This window comes from Pavona decussata, unplaced genomic scaffold (assembly GCF_977016875.1).
Source record: "Pavona decussata unplaced genomic scaffold, jaPavDecu1.1 SCAFFOLD_4, whole genome shotgun sequence".
Lineage (NCBI taxonomy): Eukaryota > Metazoa > Cnidaria > Anthozoa > Scleractinia > Agariciidae > Pavona > Pavona decussata.
This window is the reverse complement of record NW_028145428.1, coordinates 223,290-248,679: the sequence shown is the minus strand read 5'-3', so window position 1 is coordinate 248,679 and position 25,390 is coordinate 223,290. Positions and strand designations below refer to the sequence as shown.

The 25,390-nt window shown below is 38.2% G+C and overlaps 1 protein-coding gene and 1 long non-coding RNA gene across 2 annotated transcripts; both read left to right on the top strand.

The window, feature by feature from the left end:
* The first annotated feature begins 202 nt into the window (after positions 1–202).
* Positions 203–15,498, top strand: LOC146489609 (uncharacterized). Its single transcript, XM_085104152.1, has 20 exons — positions 203–439; positions 1,851–2,107; positions 2,254–2,403; positions 2,877–3,018; positions 3,551–3,807; positions 3,955–4,104; positions 4,579–4,720; positions 6,726–6,982; positions 7,131–7,280; positions 7,755–7,884; positions 8,415–8,671; positions 8,818–8,967; positions 9,442–9,583; positions 10,440–10,651; positions 10,976–11,122; positions 12,438–12,543; positions 13,699–13,776; positions 14,142–14,253; positions 14,756–14,793; positions 15,270–15,498. The coding sequence occupies exons 2-19, from the start codon at positions 1,886–1,888 to the stop codon at positions 14,772–14,774; spliced, it is 2,823 nt and encodes a 940-aa protein (XP_084960278.1). The 5' UTR covers positions 203–439; positions 1,851–1,885; the 3' UTR covers positions 14,775–14,793; positions 15,270–15,498.
* Positions 15,499–18,290: 2,792 nt separating this feature from the next.
* LOC146489608 (uncharacterized) lies at positions 18,291–25,162 on the top strand. The gene is made up of 4 exons (XR_014863517.1): positions 18,291–18,408; positions 21,365–21,467; positions 21,860–21,997; positions 24,979–25,162. It is a non-coding gene; the product is annotated as an uncharacterized LOC146489608 (long non-coding RNA).
* Positions 25,163–25,390: the final 228 nt, after the last annotated feature.

Below are 25,390 nucleotides of genomic sequence, written 5' to 3'. Positions count from 1 at the left end.
TAACAATTATCCTGCGAAATCGCGCGGAATATCGCCTGATACTTACCCTACGAGGTGGGCTAAAATCAGGCGATATTCCGCAAGATTGAGCAAGATAATTGTTTTATTATTCAACACATTGATAAGAAAGCACAGGTTTTTAGCAGAAAAGCTGGAGGCGATCTTTTTTTGTCAAAAAAGAATCTTGTAACATTCTCCGCGCGCGGACCGGCATGAATGAAAGTGGCAGCTTTGTTCAAGTTTGAATGAGATCAAGAGCGTTTTACATTAGATTAAAAAATTGAGTACTCGTCTAGTGCGCCAATCGCTCCGGCAAAATTTTCCACAAATTTCTTGCCTCAAAAGCTAAAACCAAACAGTAGTTTGAAGTTGCGGTGGATTTGTTGTGTCAGCCGGGCCGAGCTGAACAGACTGGAAAAGCTTTTAAACGATTTCTAGGGTGACTGTTTCTTTGTTTACTACGCAAGCAATTTCACGATCTTTCCTCAGTGATTTAACAAACGCATCTTGTGCCTTGTTGCTTGCAAGAACTCTGGATCTTTTATGAAACTAAACGGTCTTTTTAAGCGGCTCTGATGCTTTTGAGAATAAATGCTTTGTTCTCCGTTCTTTTTTTTGTCTGCCAGAAAGCAGGAAATTTCTCGAGACACTTCAGCGCGAGCTCGGATTTTTTCAGGTGGTTTTTTTCCATCTCTTCAAGACAAGTCGAGATCTATTTTAACGGTTGCGAGAGCGAATCTAAGGAAATACATGTACTGTTTGTAATTTCTTAGCCCTAGAATACGGGACAATCCAAAAGTCTAGCGAAAAATATATCAAACGTTTTTTCTGAACTGTAATTTGCCAGTTCATCGTTACTTTTTGAAAGTGCTCTGCAATTTTTCTCCATCCCCGACGCACAAAAATTACGTATATTTATAATCCATCAAATATTTTTCCTCACGCGCGATTGGTCTAAACGCCTCACGTGACCGAATATACCCCAGCAAGAGAGGATTCATCTTCTCTTGACCCCAGCTAAGACTGAGGAATATCTGATGATATTCCCCAAGTGACATTCCCCAATTTTAAAACTTCAAGGCGCGTCAAATTTACAATTAAAGTTAATGTGAAGATGAGGGGGGGGGGGGGGGGGGGGACGGTTTTTTTTTTTGAGAGAAGGATAGATAAACCTGCTCGTCGATGCAGTAGTTTCAGAAAACAACATACGCTCTACACGTTTTTGACGGTAAACTGTCCTTAAACGAAATGTTCAAATACTCAACCTCGTTGCTGCATGTTGCGAAAAATATTTGAAGGATAATAACCGCAATAGCCTCCTTTGGCTTTAAAAATATGCTCAGATATTTGTCCTTGGACATTATCTGCTCCTCGAAGCTCACAGTTTTCCTCGAGCTTCGCTCTCGCAAAACTTTTCGCTTCTCGGAACAGATAATGTCCACGGACAAATATCTGAGCATATTTTCGCGCCAAATGGAAGCTATTGTTTATATATTTCCACTGAAGAGAGAAGCAATTCCATGTAAACACGAAGGAAACGTCAAATAAAGATGTCAATACCACTGCGAAGTTTGAATATCACTTGAAAGTAATGGATAAAGTTATCAAAAAACCTTGCATTTCACACTTTGGGAAAATGTCTGCTTGTTCATTCTCCAATGTTCAGAATAAACATGAAGAAAGTTACTAAACGGCTTAAATGAAAAAAGAAAGTGAGGCAAAGACAGTGCTTGTTGATAAACTGCGATCACCTTGAATCAAGTAATAGTAAAATGGTACATGTGATGCCTTTATTGATTTACCGAAAGCGCCATGCTGACTCAAACACATTCTATTTTTGTTTTCCTTAGCAACAACGACTCCAGTAGTAACAGCCACGCCTGTTATGGAAATGCGACCCATGCATTTTGCCAACTTTCTGTCTTTTGATAATAACAACTACAACGTGTCGTGGATGTTCAACAGCAGTATGGACACGTTACACTTTATGGTAGAAGTGAGGGCCACTGGCTGGATTGGATTTGGTGTTGCCACTCAAGCTCCGAACAATATGAATGGTTATGATGTGGCTGTTGGAGGAGTGTCGGGTGGAGTTGGCTACCTACAGGTAAACTGCTTATGGATTTGTTGGTTTGCTCGACTGATTAAAAGGAAAAAAGGTTTTCCTAGAAACAAATGAAGATCTAATTAAAAATAAGTTCGTTTAATACTCGTACGTATTCGCCTGACTTTTAATTTGAATTATTCATGTAGGATTATCTGACTGTTGGCCGAATGCGACCTCAATTGGATTCTCAGCAGGACTGGATATTGAGCTATTCCAGGGAAGAAAATGGCGTAACAACGTTAAGATTTTATCGCCAGCTTGACACCGGTGATGCTGCAAATGATACGGTGATTCAGGTAAGAGTCTTTAAGGTATCTTTCGAAGGAAAAAAAGAAAGGCTGACAAAATTCCGGCTTGAAGGGGATTGGAACTCATAAGCTTAGTGATTTAGCAACTGAGCCGCTTTTAAGCCCACTGAAAGCTGGTGAAGCGGTATACTTGAAGAGATAGAAATATAATATATGACCATCATATCTGAGTACCATGGATAAGAGAAATATGAAAGAAAAGAGAGGATTGCAGTTATGTTCGAACCTTTAACAGCAGCTGCGAAAAGAACGCCTGATACCATTCTTTCTTTTTGTAGCGATTAACTTTACTTACATAAATTCGGTGGCCCTTCATTTAATATTTCAATCATTATTTAGAACTTGCTTTCTGGCACAGCTAAGCAGGGTAAAGTCTCAATAGAGGGCTGATTGTTATTATTTTAATGATTATGAGACTGTTTTTACATGAATATAATTAGAAAAATGCTTTAATTCTACAGCAAGGTATGCCGCTGTTTATAATATGGGCCTATCATTCCTCGGGTGATGTAGAAGCGGCTGCGTTTCCTCAGCACATGAACACCAAAAGAGGTGTGATGCGACAAACACTCATACCTGCCATTACTCCATCCCCGACACCAGGTAAGATTGTCAAGCCTAGCAAAGTAAGAACAGATGTAAAATTACGAGGTACTAGGAAAGACCTAAGATTTTTTGATTTGTTTTGATGAAAAGTCCTAAGTGTTGTTAGGAGATATTGGAGAGGCGTTGTACTGTGTTCCCTGTATGGTGAATATTGAAACATATTTCTACTGGAGAGAGAAACAATTCCATGTAAACACGAAGGAAATGTCAAATAAAGATGTCAATACCACCGCAAATTTGAATATCACTTGAAAGTAATGGATAAAGTTATTTTAAAAAAACTTGCATTTCACACTTTGGGAAAATGTCTGCTTGTTCATTCTCCAATGTTCAGAATAATGACTTGAAACACGCAGACAGTCTTACTTAACGGCTTCCATGAGGAAAGAAAGTGAGGCAAAGACAGTGCTTGTTGATAAACTGCGATCACCTTGAATCAAGTAATAGTAAAATGGTACATGTGATGCCTTTATTGATTTACCGAAAGCGCCATGCTGGCTCAAACACATTCTATTTTTGTTTTCCTTAGCAACAACGACTCCAGTAGTAACAGCCACGCCTGTTATGGAAATGCGACCCATGCATTTCGCCAACTTTCTGTCTTTTGATAATAACAACTACAACGTGTCGTGGATGTTCAACAGCAGTATGGACACGTTACACTTTATGGTAGAAGTGAGGGCCACTGGCTGGATTGGATTTGGTGTTGCCACTCAAGCTCCGAACAATATGAATGGTTATGATGTGGCTGTTGGAGGAGTGTCGGGTGGAGTTGGCTACCTACAGGTAAACTGCTTATGGATTTGTTGGTTTGCTTGACTGATTAAAAGGAAAAAAAGGTTTTCCTAGAAATAAATGAAGATCTAATCACAAATAAGTTCGTTTAATACTTGTCCATATTCGCCTGACTTTTAATTTGAATTATTCATGTAGGATTATCTGACTGTTGGCCGAATGCGACCTCAATTGGATTCTCAGCAGGACTGGATATTGAGCTATTCCAGGGAAGAAAATGGCGTAACAACGTTAAGATTTTATCGCCGGCTTGACACCGGTGATGCTACAAATGATACCGTGATTCAGGTAAGAGTCTTTAAGGTATCTTTCGAAGGAAAAAAAGAAAGGCTGACAAAATTCCGGCTTGAAGGGGATTGGAACCCATGAGCTCAGTGATTTAGCAACTGAGCCGCTCTTAAGCCCACTGAAAGCTGGTGAAGCGGTATACTTGAAGAGATAGAAATATAATATATGACCATCATATCTGTGTACCATGGATAAGAAACATTTGAAAGAAAAGACAAGATTGCAGTTATGTTCGAACCTTTAAAAGCAGCTGCGAAAACAACGCCTGATACCATTCTTTCTTTTTTGTAGCGTTTAACTTTACTTACATAAATTCGGTGGCCCTTCATTTAATATTTGAATCATTATTTAGAACTTGCTTTCTGGCACAGCTAAGCAGGGTCAAGTCTCAGTAGAGGGCTGATTGTTATTATTTTAATGATTATGAGACTGTTTTTACATGAATATAATTAGAAAAATGCTTTAATTCTACAGCAAGGTATGCCGCTGTTTATAATATGGGCCTATCATTCCTCGGGTGATGTAGAAGCGGCTGCGTTTCCTCAGCACATGAACACGAAAAGAGGTGTGATGCGACAAACACTCATACCTGCCATTACTCCATCCCCGACACCAGGTAAGATTGTCAAGGCTAGCAAAGTAAGAACAGATATAAAATTACGAGTTTCTAGGAAAGACCTAAGATCTTTTGATTTGTTTTTGTGAAAAGTCCTAAATGTTGTTGGGAGATATTGTAGAGGCGTTGTACTGAGTTCCCTGTATGATGAATAATTAACAATTATCCTGCGAAATCGCGCGGAATATCGCCTGATACTTACCCTACGAGGTGGGCTAAAATCAGGCGATATTCCGCAAGATTGAGCAAGATAATTGTTTTATTATTCAACACATTGATAAGAAAGCACAGGTTTTTAGCAGAAAAGCTGGAGGCGATCTTTTTTTGTCAAAAAAGAATCTTGTAACATTCTCCGCGCGCGGACCGGCATGAATGAAAGTGGCAGCTTTGTTCAAGTTTGAATGAGATCAAGAGCGTTTTACATTAGATTAAAAAATTGAGTACTCGTCTAGTGCGCCAATCGCTCCGGCAAAATTTTCCACAAATTTCTTGCCTCAAAAGCTAAAACCAAACAGTAGTTTGAAGTTGCGGTGGATTTGTTGTGTCAGCCGGGCCGAGCTGAACAGACTGGAAAAGCTTTTAAACGATTTCTAGGGTGACTGTTTCTTTGTTTACTACGCAAGCAATTTCACGATCTTTCCTCAGTGATTTAACAAACGCATCTTGTGCCTTGTTGCTTGCAAGAACTCTGGATCTTTTATGAAACTAAACGGTCTTTTTAAGCGGCTCTGATGCTTTTGAGAATAAATGCTTTGTTCTCCGTTCTTTTTTTTGTCTGCCAGAAAGCAGGAAATTTCTCGAGACACTTCAGCGCGAGCTCGGATTTTTTCAGGTGGTTTTTTTCCATCTCTTCAAGACAAGTCGAGATCTATTTTAACGGTTGCGAGAGCGAATCTAAGGAAATACATGTACTGTTTGTAATTTCTTAGCCCTAGAATACGGGACAATCCAAAAGTCTAGCGAAAAATATATCAAACGTTTTTTCTGAACTGTAATTTGCCAGTTCATCGTTACTTTTTGAAAGTGCTCTGCAATTTTTCTCCATCCCCGACGCACAAAAATTACGTATATTTATAATCCATCAAATATTTTTCCTCACGCGCGATTGGTCTAAACGCCTCACGTGACCGAATATACCCCAGCAAGAGAGGATTCATCTTCTCTTGACCCCAGCTAAGACTGAGGAATATCTGATGATATTCCCCAAGTGACATTCCCCAATTTTAAAACTTCAAGGCGCGTCAAATTTACAATTAAAGTTAATGTGAAGATGAGGGGGGGGGGGGGGGGGGGACGGTTTTTTTTTTTGAGAGAAGGATAGATAAACCTGCTCGTCGATGCAGTAGTTTCAGAAAACAACATACGCTCTACACGTTTTTGACGGTAAACTGTCCTTAAACGAAATGTTCAAATACTCAACCTCGTTGCTGCATGTTGCGAAAAATATTTGAAGGATAATAACCGCAATAGCCTCCTTTGGCTTTAAAAATATGCTCAGATATTTGTCCTTGGACATTATCTGCTCCTCGAAGCTCACAGTTTTCCTCGAGCTTCGCTCTCGCAAAACTTTTCGCTTCTCGGAACAGATAATGTCCACGGACAAATATCTGAGCATATTTTCGCGCCAAATGGAAGCTATTGTTTATATATTTCCACTGAAGAGAGAAGCAATTCCATGTAAACACGAAGGAAACGTCAAATAAAGATGTCAATACCACTGCGAAGTTTGAATATCACTTGAAAGTAATGGATAAAGTTATCAAAAAACCTTGCATTTCACACTTTGGGAAAATGTCTGCTTGTTCATTCTCCAATGTTCAGAATAAACATGAAGAAAGTTACTAAACGGCTTAAATGAAAAAAGAAAGTGAGGCAAAGACAGTGCTTGTTGATAAACTGCGATCACCTTGAATCAAGTAATAGTAAAATGGTACATGTGATGCCTTTATTGATTTACCGAAAGCGCCATGCTGACTCAAACACATTCTATTTTTGTTTTCCTTAGCAACAACGACTCCAGTAGTAACAGCCACGCCTGTTATGGAAATGCGACCCATGCATTTCGCCAACTTTCTGTCTTTTGATAATAACAACTACAACGTGTCGTGGATGTTCAACAGCAGTATGGACACGTTACACTTTATGGTAGAAGTGAGGGCCACTGGCTGGATTGGATTTGGTGTTGCCACTCAAGCTCCGAACAATATGAATGGTTATGATGTGGCTGTTGGAGGAGTGTCGGGTGGAGTTGGCTACCTACAGGTAAACTGCTTATGGATTTGTTGGTTTGCTCGACTGATTAAAAGGAAAAAAGGTTTTCCTAGAAATAAATGAAGATGTATAATTAAAAATAAGTTCGTTTAATACTCGTCCGGATTCGCCTGACTTTTAATTTGAATTATTCATGTAGGATTATCTGACTGTTGGCCGAATGCGACCTCAATTGGATTCTCAGCAGGACTGGATATTGAGCTATTCCAGGGAAGAAAATGGCGTAACAACGTTAAGATTTTATCGCCAGCTTGACACCGGTGATGCTACAAATGATACCATGATTCAGGTAAGAGTCTTTAAGGTATCTTTCGAAGGAAAAAAAGAAAGGCTGACAAAATTCCGGCTTGAAGGGGATTGGAACCCATAAGCTCAGTGATTTAGCAACTGAGCCGCTTTTAAGCCCACTGAAAGCTGGTGAAGCATTATACTTGAAGAGATGGAAATATAATATATGACCATCATATCTGTGTACCATGGATAAGAAAAATTTGAAAGAAAAGAGAGGATTGCAGTTATGTTCGAACCTTTAAAAGCAGCTGCGAAAAGAACGCCTGATACCATTCTTTCTTTTTGTAGCGATTAATATTACTTACATAAATTCGGTGGCCCTTCATTTAATATTTGAATCATTATTTAGAACTTGCTTTCTGGCACAGCTAAGCAGGGTCAAGTCTCAGTAGAGGGCTGATTGTTATTATTTTAATGATTATGAGACTGTTTTTACATGAATATAATTAGAAAAAATGCTTTAATTCTACAGCAAGGCATGTCGCTGTTTATAATATGGGCCTATCATTCCTCGGGTGATGTAGAAGCGGCTGCGTTTCCTCAGCACATGAACACCAAAAGAGGTGTGATGCGACAAACACTCATACCTGCCCCGACACCAGGTAAGATTGTCAAGGCTAGCAAAGTAAGAACAGATGTAAAATTACGAGGTACTAGGAAAAACCTAAGATTTTTTGATTTGTTTTGATGAAAAGTCCTAAATGTTGTTAGGAGATATTGTAGAGGGGTTGTACTGAGTTCCCTGTATGGTGAATATTGTAACATATTTCCACTGGAGAGAGAAGCAATTCCATGTAAACACGGAGGAAACGTCAAATAAAGATGTCGATACCACCGCGAGTTTGAATATCACTTGAATGTAATGGATAAAGTTATTAAAATACCTTGCATTTCACACTTTGGGAAAATGTCTGCTTGTTCATTCTCCAATGTTCAGAATAATGACTTGAAACACGCAGACAGTCCTACTTAACGGCTTCCATGAGGAAAGAAAGTGAGGCAAAGACAGTGCTTGTTGATAAACTGCGATCACCTTGAATCAAGTAATAGTAAAATGGTACATGTGATGCCTTTATTGATTTACCGAAAGCGCCATGCTGACTCAAACACATTCTATTTTTGTTTTCCTTAGCAACAACGACTCCAGTAGTAACAGCCACGCCTGTTATGGAAATGCGACCCATGCATTTTGCCAACTTTCTGTCTTTTGATAATAACAACTACAACGTGTCGTGGATGTTCAACAGCAGTATGGACACGTTACACTTTATGGTAGAAGTGAGGGCCACTGGCTGGATTGGATTTGGTGTTGCCACTCAAGCTCCGAACAATATGAATGGTTATGATGTGGCTGTTGGAGGAGTGTCGGGTGGAGTTGGCTACCTACAGGTAAACTGCTTATGGATTTGTTGGTTTGCTTGACTGATTAAAAGGAAAAAAGGCTTTCCTAGAAACAAATGAAGATCTAATTAAAAATAAGTTCGTTTAATACTCGTACGTATTCGCCTGACTTTTAATTTGAATTATTCATGTAGGATTATCTGACTGTTGGCCGAATGCGACCTCAATTGGATTCTCAGCAGGACTGGATATTGAGCTATTCCAGGGGAGAAAATGGCGTAACAACGTTAAGATTTTATCGCCAGCTTGACACCGGTGATGCTACAAATGATACCGTGATTCAGGTAAGGGTCTTTAAGGTATCTTTCGAAGGAAAAAAAGAAAGGCTGACAAAATTCCGGCTTGAAGGGGATTGGAACCCATAAGCTCAGTGATTTAGCAACTGAGCCGCTTTTAAGCCCACTGAAAGCTGGTGAAGCGGTATACTTGAAGAGATAGAAAGATAAAATATGACCTTTATATGTGTGTACCATGGATGAGAGAAATATGAAAGAAAAGAGGGGAGTACAGTTATGTTCGAACCTTTAAAAGCAGCTGCGAAAACAACGCCTGATACCATTCTTTCTTTTTGTAGCGATTAACTTTACTTACATAAATGCGGTGGCCCTTTATTTAATATTTCAATCATTAGTTAGAACTTGCTTTCTGGCACAGCTAAGCAGGGTCAAGTCTCAGTAGAGGGCTGATTGTTATTATTTTAATGATTATGAGACTGTTTTTACATGAATATAATTAGAAAAAATGCTTTAATTCTACAGCAAGGCATGTCGCTGTTTATAATATGGGCCTATCATTCCTCGGGTGATGTAGAAGCGGCTGCGTTTCCTCAGCACATGAACACCAAAAGAGGTGTGATGCGACAAATACTTATACCGGCCATTACGCCATCGCTGACACCAGGTAAGATTGCTGGGTAAACATTGCAATAAACATGTGCATATTGTTCTTATCGAGATTCAAATCCTTGCAGTATTCTTGTCACACACATTTAGATTAATGACCTTGTTTCCATGAGATCCTTGTAGAGCATCGTAACTAGTAATCGGAAGGTGATAGTTTCGACGGCTGCTGGGAGAACTCAGATTTTCTTTTCCGAATATGCCTTTGTCGTTGAGTGAAAAAGTAAGACTACTATTTGTTCACCATGCTTAGACATAACATCACATTTATTCACGATTTATTTCAATTTTGAATAATTTTTTGCTTTACGTTTATGGTTTAAGGCTAAAGAGATTTCACGTAATTTAAACGATGAGCTCAATTGATGCCGCAGAGAGAGTATGTTATGATAAAAGGACCTTGGAGCAAACTTAGTTTTCAAAAATAGGAATGTTCAGTTGTTGAGTCGTTTTACCCGCGCGCTTACGCTCTCTCTGGATATAAAACTGCTACCTGTAGTTAAATTCCTTGGTAACATACCTAATGTATATTTGGAGGGAAAGATGGTGTTGCGAAAAACGAAATTGGTCTTTGAATGCGTTGTAGCTTACGTATATTGATATCTGTAGTGTTTGACTACTCTAACGAACAATTATATAACTTGCTAAAAACCATTTGAACTAATATGAAAAAATCGCCTGCCTGTCTTCCCGCAAGAATAATGAAGTCGTTCTCCCTTTTTCAATTCACATGTTTGTTTTTTCATCATCGACGTCATGAGCATTAGACATCTTTCCTTGTATTAGGTGCAGTGACGTCATTTTATGTTACTGACAAGATTAGTCAGGTTTAGCTGATTATTTGTTCATCCTTTTAGCTCCAAAGATCTTCCAGAGAAATGCTTCATTCGATGGCGACAATTTCAAAGTGTACTGGTCATATAACAGGAGCGCGGACAGTTTGTACTTTACGCTCGATGTGGCAGCAACAGGTTGGGTTGGATTTGGCTTCGCTAAGAACAGGCCACAAGCCATGAATGGATACGATGTCGTAGTTGGTGGAGTGAGAAACGGAGACATGTATCTCAAGGTTGGGCCTTTTTCCCATTGTTTGATTCATAATTTGACTTAACACGTAACAGTGCAAAAATACCACAGTTATTGTATTTGAATTCTTTACAATGTTTTTCTTTAAGATTTTTCTCCTGGTCGGCAGTGCCACAGTATCCCAAGGTGTGAGGAAAATAAATCAAACTAAGTGAATTAGCTTGTGAATTAATCGGTGTGGATTAGCCTTGCCAGGGCTCTTGTTTTACCTTCACTCGCAGACTACAGCATAGAAAGCAGATTTAAAAATGGCAATGACCAGTTTTTGTCTTCTTTCACTCCAATGAATTAATTGTTTCATTTTCAGGATTACCTTACAAGAAGTTACGGCTTTCCTCCGGAAGATGAGCAACAAGATGCGTATTTAATGTACGCCATGGAAAAAGACGGTAGGACAATAATATCTTACAGCAGAAAACGGGACACGGGTGATGTACAAGATGTAGCTATCGAGGTAAGGCTTTACTGTGGCATTCATCGCGTCCTGTAAATCCGCCTAAAGTGAGATCGATTAGCGTTTCGGACATCCTGTTGTGGCTCTGTATTTATACAATGGCCATTTTCACCCTTAATACGGATCATTCGTCTGGACGGACGAATTATCTGACGAATTATCCGTCGTAATGTGAAAACGGAACTTCGTGAAGGCCGGATTATCCGTGTCAGACGTGTAATTCGTCCCCAAAATCCGCTTCAAGATAATCCGTCTGATTATCCGTCAAATTGTAACCGTTCCGTTTTCATTAATACGTATAATCCGTCTGGGACAAATAATCCGTCTCTAGTGTGAAAACGGCCAATGGAGTGTTCCTATCGAGGGACTATCGACTGGTAGTTACCCCGCCGAAATATGATGTCCCTTAAACAAATATTAGCGGCTTCTTTGCTAGTTTTAAGGACATTAAATTTCTAAGGGTCAGCTACCAGATCAATAGTCCCAAAAGATATTTTTTCTTTACTGTTCATCGTTATTTTTCTTACGTACAAAGTTACTTGGACTGGCACTTCGAATTTACAGCTTACCAATTTAACTTTAAGACGCAAGGTTGAAGTGAAAAAGATGAAGGAACAACGTACAGGGTAAAACACTGTAAGATACAACGAAAGAAACCTATTTGTTAATGTATTGGAGAACAAATGAGAAGTTTTCTCACAGGCAAGTACAATTCATCCGGGCATTTTCGTCCGATGAATAAATATGCGTTGATGGTGTTTCTCCGCGGGTGAACTCGCTATCTCGTCACGTGGTCAATTTAAACCAATCAGACTTGAGTAAAATTTAATGGTGAATTACAACGATTATATCTTGTTACGGTATAAAAAGTTATTAATATTCTTTAGTTAGTTTTAGTTCGAAAAAGCGATTTGTGAGGTTAGGTTTTTCACCCCCCCCCCTCCCCCCTTTCCGACTTCCGCGCTGACGCGAAGTGTCCAATCACCGTCAAGCTTGCACTTGTCAAAATTACTCCTCATTCCGATCTCAAATTGGCATGGTGCGAAGTGTCTGCTGAACAATACCGCTATCCCGCAGAAGTCGGAATCCTCCTTTACTTTTTTTAATTCCGCGTTTCGAATGATATTTTTCAAAATACTTTTCCGAATCGTAGCCCCGTTCACCCATCCCCGTCTCCAACAATAGCACATTCCCTTTTCATTATACCTCATTACCGGTATTTTATCCAAATTTCTGTCCTGTGTAGAGTTTAAGCACCACCAGACAATCCGCCAAACCCTTTAATGAGTTTCATTTGTCGCTTATTTTTCGACAGAAAGGAGTAATGTACTATTTTGTGTGGGCATATCATCCAAATGATGACAGTGAGAACAATCAGCACGAAAGACAAGGTTTTGCGAAGATGATAGTCATCCCTTCAGGTGATAACAAACGCTTTAAATTTAGAAATAAATAGCGTTTGTCGTGTATGTTTACGGTTCATAATTTGTCTCCTAAAAAAATGCTTTACTGGTTTCAGTGAAAAGCCTCAGAAAGCCGGTTGCTACTGTAGAAAATAGTAGCTCGATTTTCTCTGCTTACGCTCATTAGTTTAGGTTGAGATGTCTAGAGCCACCTAGACCGTAGTCTAAAGAGCATAATGAGGCAAGCAAAACCTCGGTGCCGCTATTTAATTAAGGTGGCTTAAATTTTCGAAAATTTAAGGTAGCTCTGAACCCCTCCAATAAAATTTGTAAACAATAAAAATGGGGGTCACTGAACTCGTCTTTAAGTTAAAACCACTTAAAGGTAATATTAAGGGTGTTTTTGTCAGATTATGCTGTTGCTATGGTAACCCATTATGTCGAGAAATCGACTATAACTTGTTCACCAATATTAACACATTTTTTTGGTATCATTATTGTTGCATCAACTGATAAAAAGTGGCAGTATTGGTCCGTCAAAGTATAAGTGCCGCAAAGGGATGGAAACTAGTGCCAGCTGCATAATGATAAAATCCAATAACACAGCATTTGAAATTATTTTTAACTGCCATTAAAAGCACAGTACTCAGCTTAATTTGTAATCTCAAGTCTCCATATAAATTACAACAACAAAACACACAAGTTTAAATAACTTGACCTTAATTTATTCTAAAAGCTTAGGACAAATAATATTTAGGCACACCCCATTCTACATGTACACTGCTATTCCTTCATTACAGCCAACCTCTTGTAACGTTTTCCTAGCTTTGATTGGCTGCTGTAACCTCACAGAGCTCTGATGGAAAGGAAACCTCTCAACCTACGAAATCCAAAATTCAGTGATAACCTCTTGTTGGGACTAGCGGCTGATGGTTTCTATTCGAAATTTGATTTGATTAAACTGGAATATAAAATTATTAATAGTCCCTCAATACAACATTGTGTTGTTGTTGAAGGTTATTGTTTATGGCTAATATATTTACCCTACAACATTCATAAAAAGAATATCAGGTCGGAAGCATAGACGAAAAGGAGTGTGCGCTCAGTTCACTATTAAAATAATTTTTACAATTATTCATCACTTAGTTTCATGTTAATGTCATTACACAATAGACGGCGTGACCACACCAACACCAACAACTGTACCTGGTGAAGGTGACGGCGATAGGCAAGGCGGAGATGCTGATGACGGTAAATATATATATCTTCACGACCGAACAGCCATTCTGGCTCACTCATTCTGCTGCCTGTAATTAATTTTAATTGAAATTTTCAACTGCTAACAAATTCTCGAACCAATCTGCTATTGTCAAATTAGTATTATGCCTTAACAAGCCAGTTCACTCGCTATACCGGAAGTTTCATTCAGTCTCGTATTATGTAGTTTATTGTCTCTTTTTCCTCTGAATAGCCATCGTTTTGTCATACTCTATATTATCCTTTCCGTACATAGCCGTATCGCACGAAGGAGATTGATTAAACCTTTTTTAAATAGTCTTCTTAGCTACTGTTTAGTCTGTTTTCAGCTAAAAAAATAGTTTTTTGTTTTGTTTCAGAAAAAACGAAAGAAACACGGGCGACCATAACGATTCTGCTTGCCGTATCCCTGGGCTTGATTGTTGTCTGCCTGATCTTGATATCCATGAGCCTTGCTTACTTCAGCAGAATGTAAGTAACAAACATTGCTCACCTTATCAACCTCGTCCTGATGATCACCGGTGACCGTGGGAAAGAGGCTCCCATACAGCCACTTCTTGAGTGCACGGACAAAATTTCATCTAGACACTTTCTTTAAATGACCACGTTGGAGATACGACCGCTATAACTCCACCTCGTCGTGTGAACGGGTTCCACTGTGTATTGAATCCCTCATCCGTTTCGTTCCGTTTCTTCAGAGATGTTTCTTTGGTTTAAACCGTCCCTGCTGTTGCTGAACGCCAGGAAATTGCTCCCCGGAATACTTTTCCTCTGTGAGCGCTTCTAGATTGTAAAAAAAAAAAAAAACTGCCTTTTTTTTCCTTGAAACATTCTTTGAACAGTTGTAACAAATCCAGCCCTCATTTGTGATGACTGATTGTTCCCGAGTAACATGATTAACATTTGAATGATCTGATTTTTTCGTTTTTTCGTTTGAATCATCTAATTCTCATATTTTTAATTCTGTTTTCAGAATGAAGGCTGCCAAGTAAACGTCAAACCAAAAAACTGGTAATAACAGAAATTTAGTAAGATCAAATAACAGTTCATGTTAAAGCTAAGCAATAAAACAGTTGACGTGAAGTCTAAATAGTTAAGAAGACAATTTATGCCGGGTATTTCAAACGCCATTTAGAACCACAAACAGGTTATGAATGAGTAATTGCTTTGACTCCAAAATGGGTCCATTCAATAGGTTGATTGCATTACCACCATATTGGTGCTAAAGCAAAAGAAAATTTGCTCACATAGTTTACATAAAAATGGAGTTAACTACCAGAGGAGAAAAATCTTATTGTTCCTAACCACCGACATGGCCGCCATGACGTAACTTAAAATCAACCTATACCGCACACATGGTATATATAACGGAAAACCAATGTAAAATAGTAGATCATCTAGTTAGTTAAAAAATGTTTTTATTATATTATCAGTGTTGTGATTACTTTTTCAACTCAATGATTTTTCTTCTTATCTCATAACTCTAGGTACAGATGTGAAATGAGCTCAGCAAAAGAAATGGAGCATGGAAGAAGATCATTTCTTCTTTTTAGTCAAATTCCTGAACTTGATAGCAATATATAAAGTCAAACTAACTGCTACGTATGTTGCCTTTCTGCACTCAATTTTGCCAATCCGACAAGCTTCATTTCATTAAACAAAATGAACGCCATCTGATTTTTGTTTTTAATAAATATCAAACGTTCTATGTCTGCAGCATGTTTTTTGTTTATCCTTGCCAATCCATCTCTGCTGGCGCCGTTCCTTGTAAACTCCAGCCGTTTGCTGGAACGAAGTGTTTTGCGCTGCTGGGGGTTGGAGAAAGAAGACGGCTAGCTTCTCGGAAAATTTAACAACTGCCACTATTGTTTTTGAACCGTTGCACTATACGGGATGTTCGTACATTTGTTAATGGCATAGCTTCCATGACAAGTCGACCAATATACACCGAGAAGGTCTCGCGTTTTGGACTTGGATAAGAAAATGATGAGATTATCTTGTGGCACTGACTGGCAAAAATCATCTCCAAATCCATCAGGTTTTGTACTGTTTCTTTCGGACCTGCTAGTAGATATTTCAGTTTAAAATAAATATTTGACAAAATTTCAATGGTCTTGAACGCTTAAACGAAATTTATTTTACTTGGGCGCGTTTTCATTATATATGCTACGAATTAGAGTTTTGAAACCTTAAAGCATGTATCTTTTTGTCTGACAAAGAATCAAATCCTGGTTTTGCTAGCAGCATAGAGCGGATAACAAGCACGTACATAGATGAACGGTAACAATGGACAAGGAGAAAAGTAAATAGTTAAAAACAGTGATGAAATCATATGCCGTTTGAATCTCTTCTGGTACTACCCATTTGTAGTTACTTTTACTTAGAAAAATAAAGCTAAAAAGCGCCTTTTCAGTTATTTGTGTTACACTTATAGAGGATAGTTGAGGAGAGTTTCACGAAAATGAAAGAGACTTGAAACGACGGTCCAAGATAAAATGGGAGAAATCAAGATAAGTCGGTGAGAAAGAAACATTTTCTCATTCATATTGTCGGGAAACGTGTTTAAGCATTACGATGACAGTAATGTTGATTGTGAGCAAAACCAGGCCGTAACTCTTACAAAACTGAGGGGCCCAACAACTCGGTAGTGTTTGCTTAAAATATCGGCTCGCAACGTTTCTCCGAAGAGTCAGATGACAGGTGGTCGCTGTTACCCTCATTCGATCGTTTAACATAGTTTGTCAAAATTTGCATAAACGAGGTTTTTTTGAGGTTTTTCCTCATTCGGCGTATTGTTCAGCCCACAGAGGAGTTTGACGTTTAAGCGGCAAACTCCGGAGTGAATTTTCAAAATTGCCCAGACTTCTGATCAACAAGTTTAAGAGAACCGAAAATCAACGAGAGCATTCGTATCGTCGGAAAATATCAACTGTGAAATTATTTTCTTCGTTGACGCTTTTTAGGGAGAAACCTGGTACTTCTATAATTTTTTTTATCCCCCTTGCTTATTTCTAAAACCATATATAGCTTTTGCTCTGATGCAAGCCAATAGTCTCTGATAAAACTAACTCAGCGTCCTAGAACCTGTCATTAATTTCCAGTGTTTGCAGTTCTTTGAGTTAAAATTGACGTCTGTTTTTTAGTTCAAGCCCTGAAAATTACTTGGTATTTTCGCTGCCTTTCCCTTGCCACCGACTGTGTTTCGATTCTTCCTACAGCGTCCTTATTTGTGAACAAGGCCATCCTTATTCGCAGCGTCTTAGCTCAGTAAAAATTTTGGGATGTCTGGATGATAAGTTTACCCAAAGTGTTTCTTTGTCATGAAACAATCAAACGGAATTTTCATTCCTGTCCTTTAACATGCATTACCTAGCGCAAACCATTTCCCTGAGAAAAGGAAGTTGCCGAGTTGTTCAATATTCAGTATCATAAAGAATGAAATTATTGACTTTTTTAATTATTAGGCCTGTCTAGACAAATCTTTCGACCGGGCATTGTTGTTACAAGAAAAAGTGTTTTACTGTAACCGGACAAATCATGGTTTTTTGCGTCATTTGTTTTCACGGAAGTGTCTCGGTTTCAATGTATTCTAGCATGGAAAACTGAAATATTTCAAAATGAATAAAATATTTATCTCTTTCGTTCAAAAGTGGTTTTGCACAGCTTTTTAATATTTCCATTAGTGGAAGGTAATGGACGAGCTTATCTCCAGATTTTGCTGTGGATTAATCCAGACCGATGTCGCAGCGCGGATTGTAACGCAAATTTGCTTTCACCCCTCTCCAATTATTTTATTTTCGTTTGAATGCGTCTCAAGAGAGCTTTTTGGATATTTATACCTTCGCTGATTGCAAGTGGAAACACATCGAAACACATATCGACGTCCAAGTGTTTGTTTGAGAACACTTTTCGACCGCTGACAGTAAGACGCCCTTCCACAGATAAAACTGAACTGAAAAAAAAAATTTAAATTCAAATAGGCAAAAATCAAGAAAAAATTGTACAATAAGATATGAATAAAGTTAGTAAGGTGTTATCGCTTGACAGTTCACAGGCTCTCTGTTCGTAAAGAACGCGGAATTAATAATCAAGGTTACTAGTTCTGGGCTAACCCTTAGAGAGAAGAAAATCAGTTTGGAATTTTACATAATTTAACTTCCTCTCGTTTAAAAATTGTAAAAACAAAAAAGTCGCTGGTAAAGAATAACGGGTGCTCAAGGACACTGACACAAAAAATTAATTGAACTGATATTTTACAGTTTCATACAAAATCACTGTGAACTCCAACACATTGGCAAAGCTTTTATGATAGCCATAAGCCGACAGTTATTGCATCATCCAGGTGTTTCTGAATGGTCTTTCATTATATTACTACTTGTTTATGAAAAATAATTTCATCTCTTCAAGCTATATTTTCCGACAGCCAATAGATTCAAATTTCATAATTATATATTTGTTTTGAGCGACAAGTGAAAAGCGTCGATTTGATTGGCTATTATTGTTGATGAGAGAGTGCCATAGTACATAAGAACACAGATCCATGCCATTCCTCGCATATCGACGCTGAAGGTAATTGATTTATTGCGAAGTTTTACTCAGCTTAAAGTTCTGCGAAGTTTTAAAAAGGTAAGCCGCTTGCTAGCTCAATATTTCTTAACTCTGTTATGGTTACAAGAATAAACACCATCCATGCTACTACAGAAAATAGCAAACCAAAATATTCTAGCCTTATACCAATTTATGACTCTCAGTTTTGCTATTTAATGAATCGGTTGGATGCCACAAGGGCTTCATTTTTGAACTCAAAAATTGCGACCGTGAAGAATTGTTTAGTGCGTTCATGAGGTGATTGAGTGTTGGGTGGGTTCGCACTGCTGACAAGCGAGCAGTAGATTACCCTTTTATCTTACCTCTTCGCCGATCTTCGCGGAGATCATGTGGGTGTCATCGAATTTTACAAGCAGCTGTTGATCTCACAGCTTTCTCCCTCAGATTCAGCGTGAAATTTTGGCTAACAAACTAACCGCAAACAATGAGCATTTTTTATTCTATTGAAACATTATTATACCGAACTGAAAACTTTCAATAAGGGAACAGAAATCATGTTTTCCATGACTAAAAGGTACTTTTACTGTGTTCATTAGTAAGTACACAGGGACAATTGATAAAATTGCACCACGGTTAGCGATCACGATGATCAAAATTTTCGAGAATGCAGTAGTTTGAAAATGGGTCATAGATTAAAGCTTAATAAATCCACTCTCTAGTTAAACTGAAACTAAGGGACAGCAACTTGCAAAAAAAATATTTTCAAACGGTCAAAATGATAATGATGTTCATGATTTTGTGACTCGCTTGAAGACCTTTCTCACAAAAAACACATTAAATAGGCCTAGGCTTGAAAATAAACATTCTTAAATCGTTGATTTTTTCAAAGAAAGTTCATTCATTAATTAAAAGATTTGAAATGAAATAACGGTTCTTGGTAAGCGCATTTTTTATCACTGCAAATTGTTTAGCTTCCCACTAAGTTTTCCTGTAGATCCTTGAATTGGTCTTATTAATTCTTCAAGAAACAAAGAAAAATATCAGACAAAATACAAACGTTTTTATTGTGCATGCCTGTTTCCCTGCGAGATAGACGCAATATTTTAAGTTTGTTGTTTTGGCGGTTAAGTCCGCTCGCATTTTATTGAAAGTTTCATCAAATTAAGAAATCGCGCGCCAATTAACGCCGACTCACACTGATGGTCTTTAGGAGAAAAAATTGATAAATCCGCTATCTTGTCTTTTGATTGTGAAGCGAGCGGCAGTATACCTGAAAAGGAAATTGAACTGCTGATAGGATATAACAGAAAGCCGGTAAAACATGGTTAAAAGACTTTAAACAAAGGACTAATGGGAAGTAATGAAAAAGCAACGTTAGAAATCCACAGCAATAATAAGAAAAACCAACACCGCCGCACAAACAACTCTTTTTTATGTTTCAGGTAGGACTTATTTCGATGAATTATGTATCTTTCTATTTACCTAAAACACAAAGAACGACTAAGGTTATGAAACAAGCTCAGCTGGTTGTGTTTAAAAACTGCGAAAACTCATTTTGGAGCCACGCGATTTTGAATAAAGATCTTTGTCATTGTGAAATATAAGTATACGCGTACAGAATATTTGATGGCTTTGAATTAAGCCACTTAATTCGCAGTACATTGACAGCACGATTGAATATATGTTCAGCTATATTCAGCGAGGTGTTGATTTAAATTATGTTGTATGTGTTTCGGCTGCATTGTCGGCAACTTCCGTTTTTTTTACTTCAAAACGTGATTTCAAATAAAGGACTTCAATTTTCCTGTCCAATTTGAGCATACAATTGTCATAAACAAGAAAGAAGCGGATTCGATAAAAATCCCGCCCCCCCCCTCCAAAAAAAAAAGAGAAACAGAAAAAGAATTCGTTTTAAAGCTAAGTCGTCAAGCCATATTTTTAGTGTCTGCCCATTGTAACCGCTCTTAGTGCTTAGTGCACTTCACTGAAATTTCGAAGTGATTTTTATTATTTGTTTGTTTTGCATAATTTAGAAAGGCAGGTGATATCGTAGAAGACAATCGACAACTGATGAGAGAAGAGGTTCATTTTGGATCTCGTGAGGGCTAATGAATGTAAAAATTATCTTGAATAGTGAAGGCTGTCTCTTTCATCTCTTGTCACATTCGAATTGTAGTAGAACCGTTGATTCATGATTTAGATCGTAATAATGATTATAAGAATATGACCAGAAAATCTGTGTTCTTCTGGAACAGACAGCATCTTAGAACACGAAACCACAAAACAGATTAAGAGGAAAAAATACTCTACATTGTAGGTACAAGTAATAGATCGACAACGCACGGCTTTAAGTCGGTTTCCGTTTTCACTTTATGAATAATGTAAAATTATGATGTTTTCTTCGGATCTAATTCTTTGCAAACATGGCGGAAATATTTGTTTTACACACCTGAAATAGAAAGGCGAAAGCGTCAGTCAGTTTTCATCTTTAGTTAACAATCTTACTCGGTTTCTTTTTGTTTTCGTTTAGTTTTGCTTTGATTTCGGTGTCGTGGTTTTTTTGTTCCAGTACCCAACCGGGCCGGAAAATTACTTCAAATTCACAATGTTCATTAGCAGAAATTCGATTTTTGATAATTTTGAAAGCTGAAGCATTAAAAACTTTGACAAACACATTTGGCTGGTTTACACGAAAAACTACCAACAATCGACGGAAAAACGATTTGAAGAATACTTCAGCTCGGGCCTGAAAACTTCCAGAGAAGGTTTAGGAAATGGAGGCGGTTTGGTTGCTGTGTAATTGCTGTAAACTCAGCTTGTTGAGACCGCTTCCAGTATTTGTCAAAAAATTGTATCTGTATCTCGATACTACATCTTTAATTCAACAGCTAAAACTACCGCTTTGAGTTTCTGCTTGCATCTATTTTTATTATCAGCTAGGATTAGGTTAGAAAACAAAAGAGAGTATTATTTAACCTATTTTACTAACAATAATATGTATATTTTTTCACCAACATTACTTAAAACACGGAAGCCGAGCGACATGTTTAACATAAAGGCTGTGATAGTTTTCCTCGCGATCCTGTTGGTAACCTCTGCGAGGTATTTAGAAGACTTCGACGAGGGATTAGTTTCCAGTAAGTATAACGGTTTTGTTTATTTGTTTTTTTTTTACTTTCGACTTTTGAGTATCAATAAAGAACTTGCGTACCGTTTAAAGGGTAGTTCTGACTCAGTAAGGCGTAAGATACGAGATAGAGTTCCACCCTCTCCCTGTCCACTCCCTCCCACCTTCCTCCTCTCCTTCCCCCTCCTCCCTTCCACCCTCCTCCTCCTTCCCTCCTCCATTCCCCATTCAGGAAAGGTGAATGAGGTGAGCTGTCAATATAGATACTGCCTTTAATCTTGTAATGTGCCAGGTTTTTCCCCTTCCATAATGCATTGTAGTCTGTTGTATATTAATGAGCACTTATCTACAATAGTGCTAAATATGTGAAAGTTAATCTAGATTCGTTTCTATTATCTCCAGCTAATCGTGAAAAACGTGCCCCTTGTTTTGAACGTATGAGTTTGAGCTGCGTCAGGGCGCGGAGCCAGGCTAACTGGTGTCTGAATAAAAACGTCCAACGATTTTGTCCATGCACGTGCGCCTTTGGCAAGTGATATGGTAAGTTAAAAACACACACACACACACAAACAACAAATGCTGTGTTTGCGTAGATTTTGTCGGGGTATATTCAATCAAATGGGGTATACTGGGAGATTCCACCCTAAAGAAGGGCCTCTTTCATCCTCCAAGAAAGTGACAGGGTATTGAGATCTTTAAGGGCTATAAAAATTGATGGCTTGCATGTGACGTCGTGGCAGCCATGTTGGTGGACTGGACCTCCTCTCCTCTGGGAGTTCAGTTCCATTTTTATGCGAACTTTGTGAACAAATTTCTTTCGTTTTGTCCACCAACAAGACAGCAATGCAATCTACCTATAGGCTGTGAACAGAAAGGGTATAGTAATTAAATTCAAGCATTGGAAATGGCAGCGGAAACTGGGCAGAAACTCGTAGCAAAAACTATCACGTAAAGATTACCCTTACCCCCGAAAGAAAAAGAAAAGCCTTCCCCGGCTTATTTTTGAGGCATAAGAAAGTGCCTGCATGTTTCGGTTTTTTGTTGTTGTTGTTTCGCATGGTAAATGGTTTAAATTTCCCGCGGAGCCTTCTCTTGCGAAAGTTCATTGAGTACCTCCAGCGGCAGATTTTGTACCACCTTTTTTCACCCTTTTTTTGTTAGAAGCCATACAATATTGTTTGCCATATTATAAAACGAAAGATCCATATACCGTCAAACCTGTAGTTTTAAAGGTCCCGGAGGGAGCTCTAGTGTCCGCTTTTCTATTCTATTCTAAAATAACTGATTTGATTTCCAATACCAATATTTGAACGTCGGATATGTTGGAAAATTTAACACTGCGTTTCCACATTGATATATGCGAGCCACAAAGTTCACAGGATCAAATAAGAACTACGCAAACATTAAAGCAGTATACTGCGCTTCTAACTTCTTCTGAATAAGTGTGGTTTGCACACGTAAGACAGGGAGTCTTAACATAATTTTTTTTTACGAGATAATGATATTCAAAAATTTGTAATATCAGCTTCAGTTGCCGGCTTCTATAAAATAACTGATATTTGATGTCAAACGCCAATATGTGAACGCCGGATATGTTGGAAAGTTCAACACTGCGTTTCTCCATGGGCACATATATTTGCATTGATACATGCATGCCACAGCTCTCATGCAAACATTAAGGCAGTATCCCGGCTGTGTTTCTGAATAAGTGTGGTTTGTGCACGTAAGACAGGAGGCCATTGCAGGTTCAGTTCACATTACCGTGTAGCATGAAAATTTTGCGGGAGTTTTATTTTGCGGATTGGCGATTTTTTGTGATTTGCGGGAACAAATGTTTGCGGTTCGAGATGACTGAAATTTCTGCTAGGAACTAATTTTTGCGATGCCCTGGTTCAAGTGGTTGAATATTTTGATGGAAGAAACCTGAATAGTTTTATTGCACGGTCAATTGAGTCACAGTTCACTCTAGTTACATATTAGAGACATATCACTTTAATACCTTACTGCGCAAAGGGACTGAACAACAACAAAACAAAAAGCCTACCCCTACCAGTCGCAGCCAAACACTGTTAATACGGTTTGCCACCACCGGAATTACCGCATTTACCGCACATTATTTTTTTTAAGAAAGCAGTATGAATGTTTGAATTACCGTAGCTGAAACCTTCCAATTAAGGCCTACAGAGGGGATTTCGAGTGAAAGATGCCGCTAGCATATTTAGCATATATAACTTTTCGAGACCTAATTGGGAGCGACCTGCTAAAATTATGGAAAACTATGCCCTACTGTAACGCAATGACTGACAGACTCAGTCGATAATAATAACACTCTTGTTCAGTTGAAATTCTGCACTTCTGCACTTCTGTGCAGGCCGCTGCAGAAGCGCCACTAGAACATGATTGGTCTGCTGCACGATTTAAGTATGATGTGCGTTCCTTCAGATGACCCATTTGTGGCAATCTAATGTACTGAATTGCTTTACTCTTGAAAGCTCTAGTTGCTTTTTTCAGAGAAAAATCATGTTAATGTTCTTGTTTAAGTTTAATGTATATCGCTCCAGTAGCATAAGTCTATTAAAAGCGGAGTTTTTAATTTGACCGAAGAGAGTTAATTTTTGCGGCGTTTTATTTTGCGGGTGTTATTTTCTGCGGGAACAAAATTTTGCGGATCGAGCTCAATCCGCAAAATCCGCAAAAATTAGAACCCGCAAAATTTTCATGCTACACGGTAGTCGCTCGAACATGCTGCGGCTTTCTGTTTGCAATTTTTCGAAGGATTCTTTGTGTTGGTGTTGATACTGAATTACTGTCGTGAGCAAAAGAATAAAGAGTTTCCTTTGCATTTTTACTTTTTCTCCAGTTTTATAATAAAACCACACATCGGATCCTTGCATTAAGGTTCAGAGGTGTTGGATTCCCCACAAAAATTTTATTATCAGTGGCAAGAATCCCACTTTTAAGTGTCCATTTAAGGTTTTTGACACATGAGGATCACACTGTCGATCTGTTAGATCTACCAGCAGTCAAAACTAAATGTGGACAGATTCTCGGCTGCTAGAGCCTGGAACACACTGTATGAGAGCAAAAGACACTTGCGCAGTTCAAGTACAGAGCATTTACATATTTGATGGGCATGGACAGCGCCAATCATATTTGTAGTAGAAGTATTTAGATTTCTTAGATTTTTCATAGATATTGCTGATGAATTATATTTTTATCGATTTTTATGTATGCTGATCACCGATTAATACCAGTCAATCTAGTCGATTGAATGAACGGTTTTATCAGTTTAAATAAAGCTATTATTATTATTATTATTATTATTATTATTATTTTAGCCACTTTTTAGGTGTCTTCGTCCGCTAATGGTCCGTAATAAGGGGATTTGACATTAAAATTTTTAACAAAATTTTGGGACTTTTCTTATTGTCTGTTTAATAAAGGATATCCCCTTAATACAGGTTTGATTGTAGTACAAGATTTTTTTCACGACTGATGTATTCACTGTTGTTCTTTTGCAGATCACGGAAATCTCTGCTTCCAAAATTTTTGTGTGACAAAAAGTGTTACCTGCAATATGCTTTTCTTGAACCCATTGCGGAATTGTCAACATTTTTCAGTAAAAGTTCAGCTTGTTTTTGCACTTCATGTTTCAATTAAAGATGTAACTGCTTCAAGAAAAAATAAAGAGCTTTGTTGAAGAAATGCGTTTGCTTCAAGTTCCTTGTGTGATGAGTTTTAATTGGATCAGTCGAACTCAACATCCTCATGCCCGGCCATTGCATAGTAATAGAGGAAGTTTCCATTTCGACTTCACACTGAGCAGATAATTCCAGAGCAATGTTACCTCAACTGATTCTGCTGGATGTGGTATGTTTTCTGCCGATTGTGGCCCTTCCCTAGTTCTCCCAGGATCAAATGACAGACGACCAA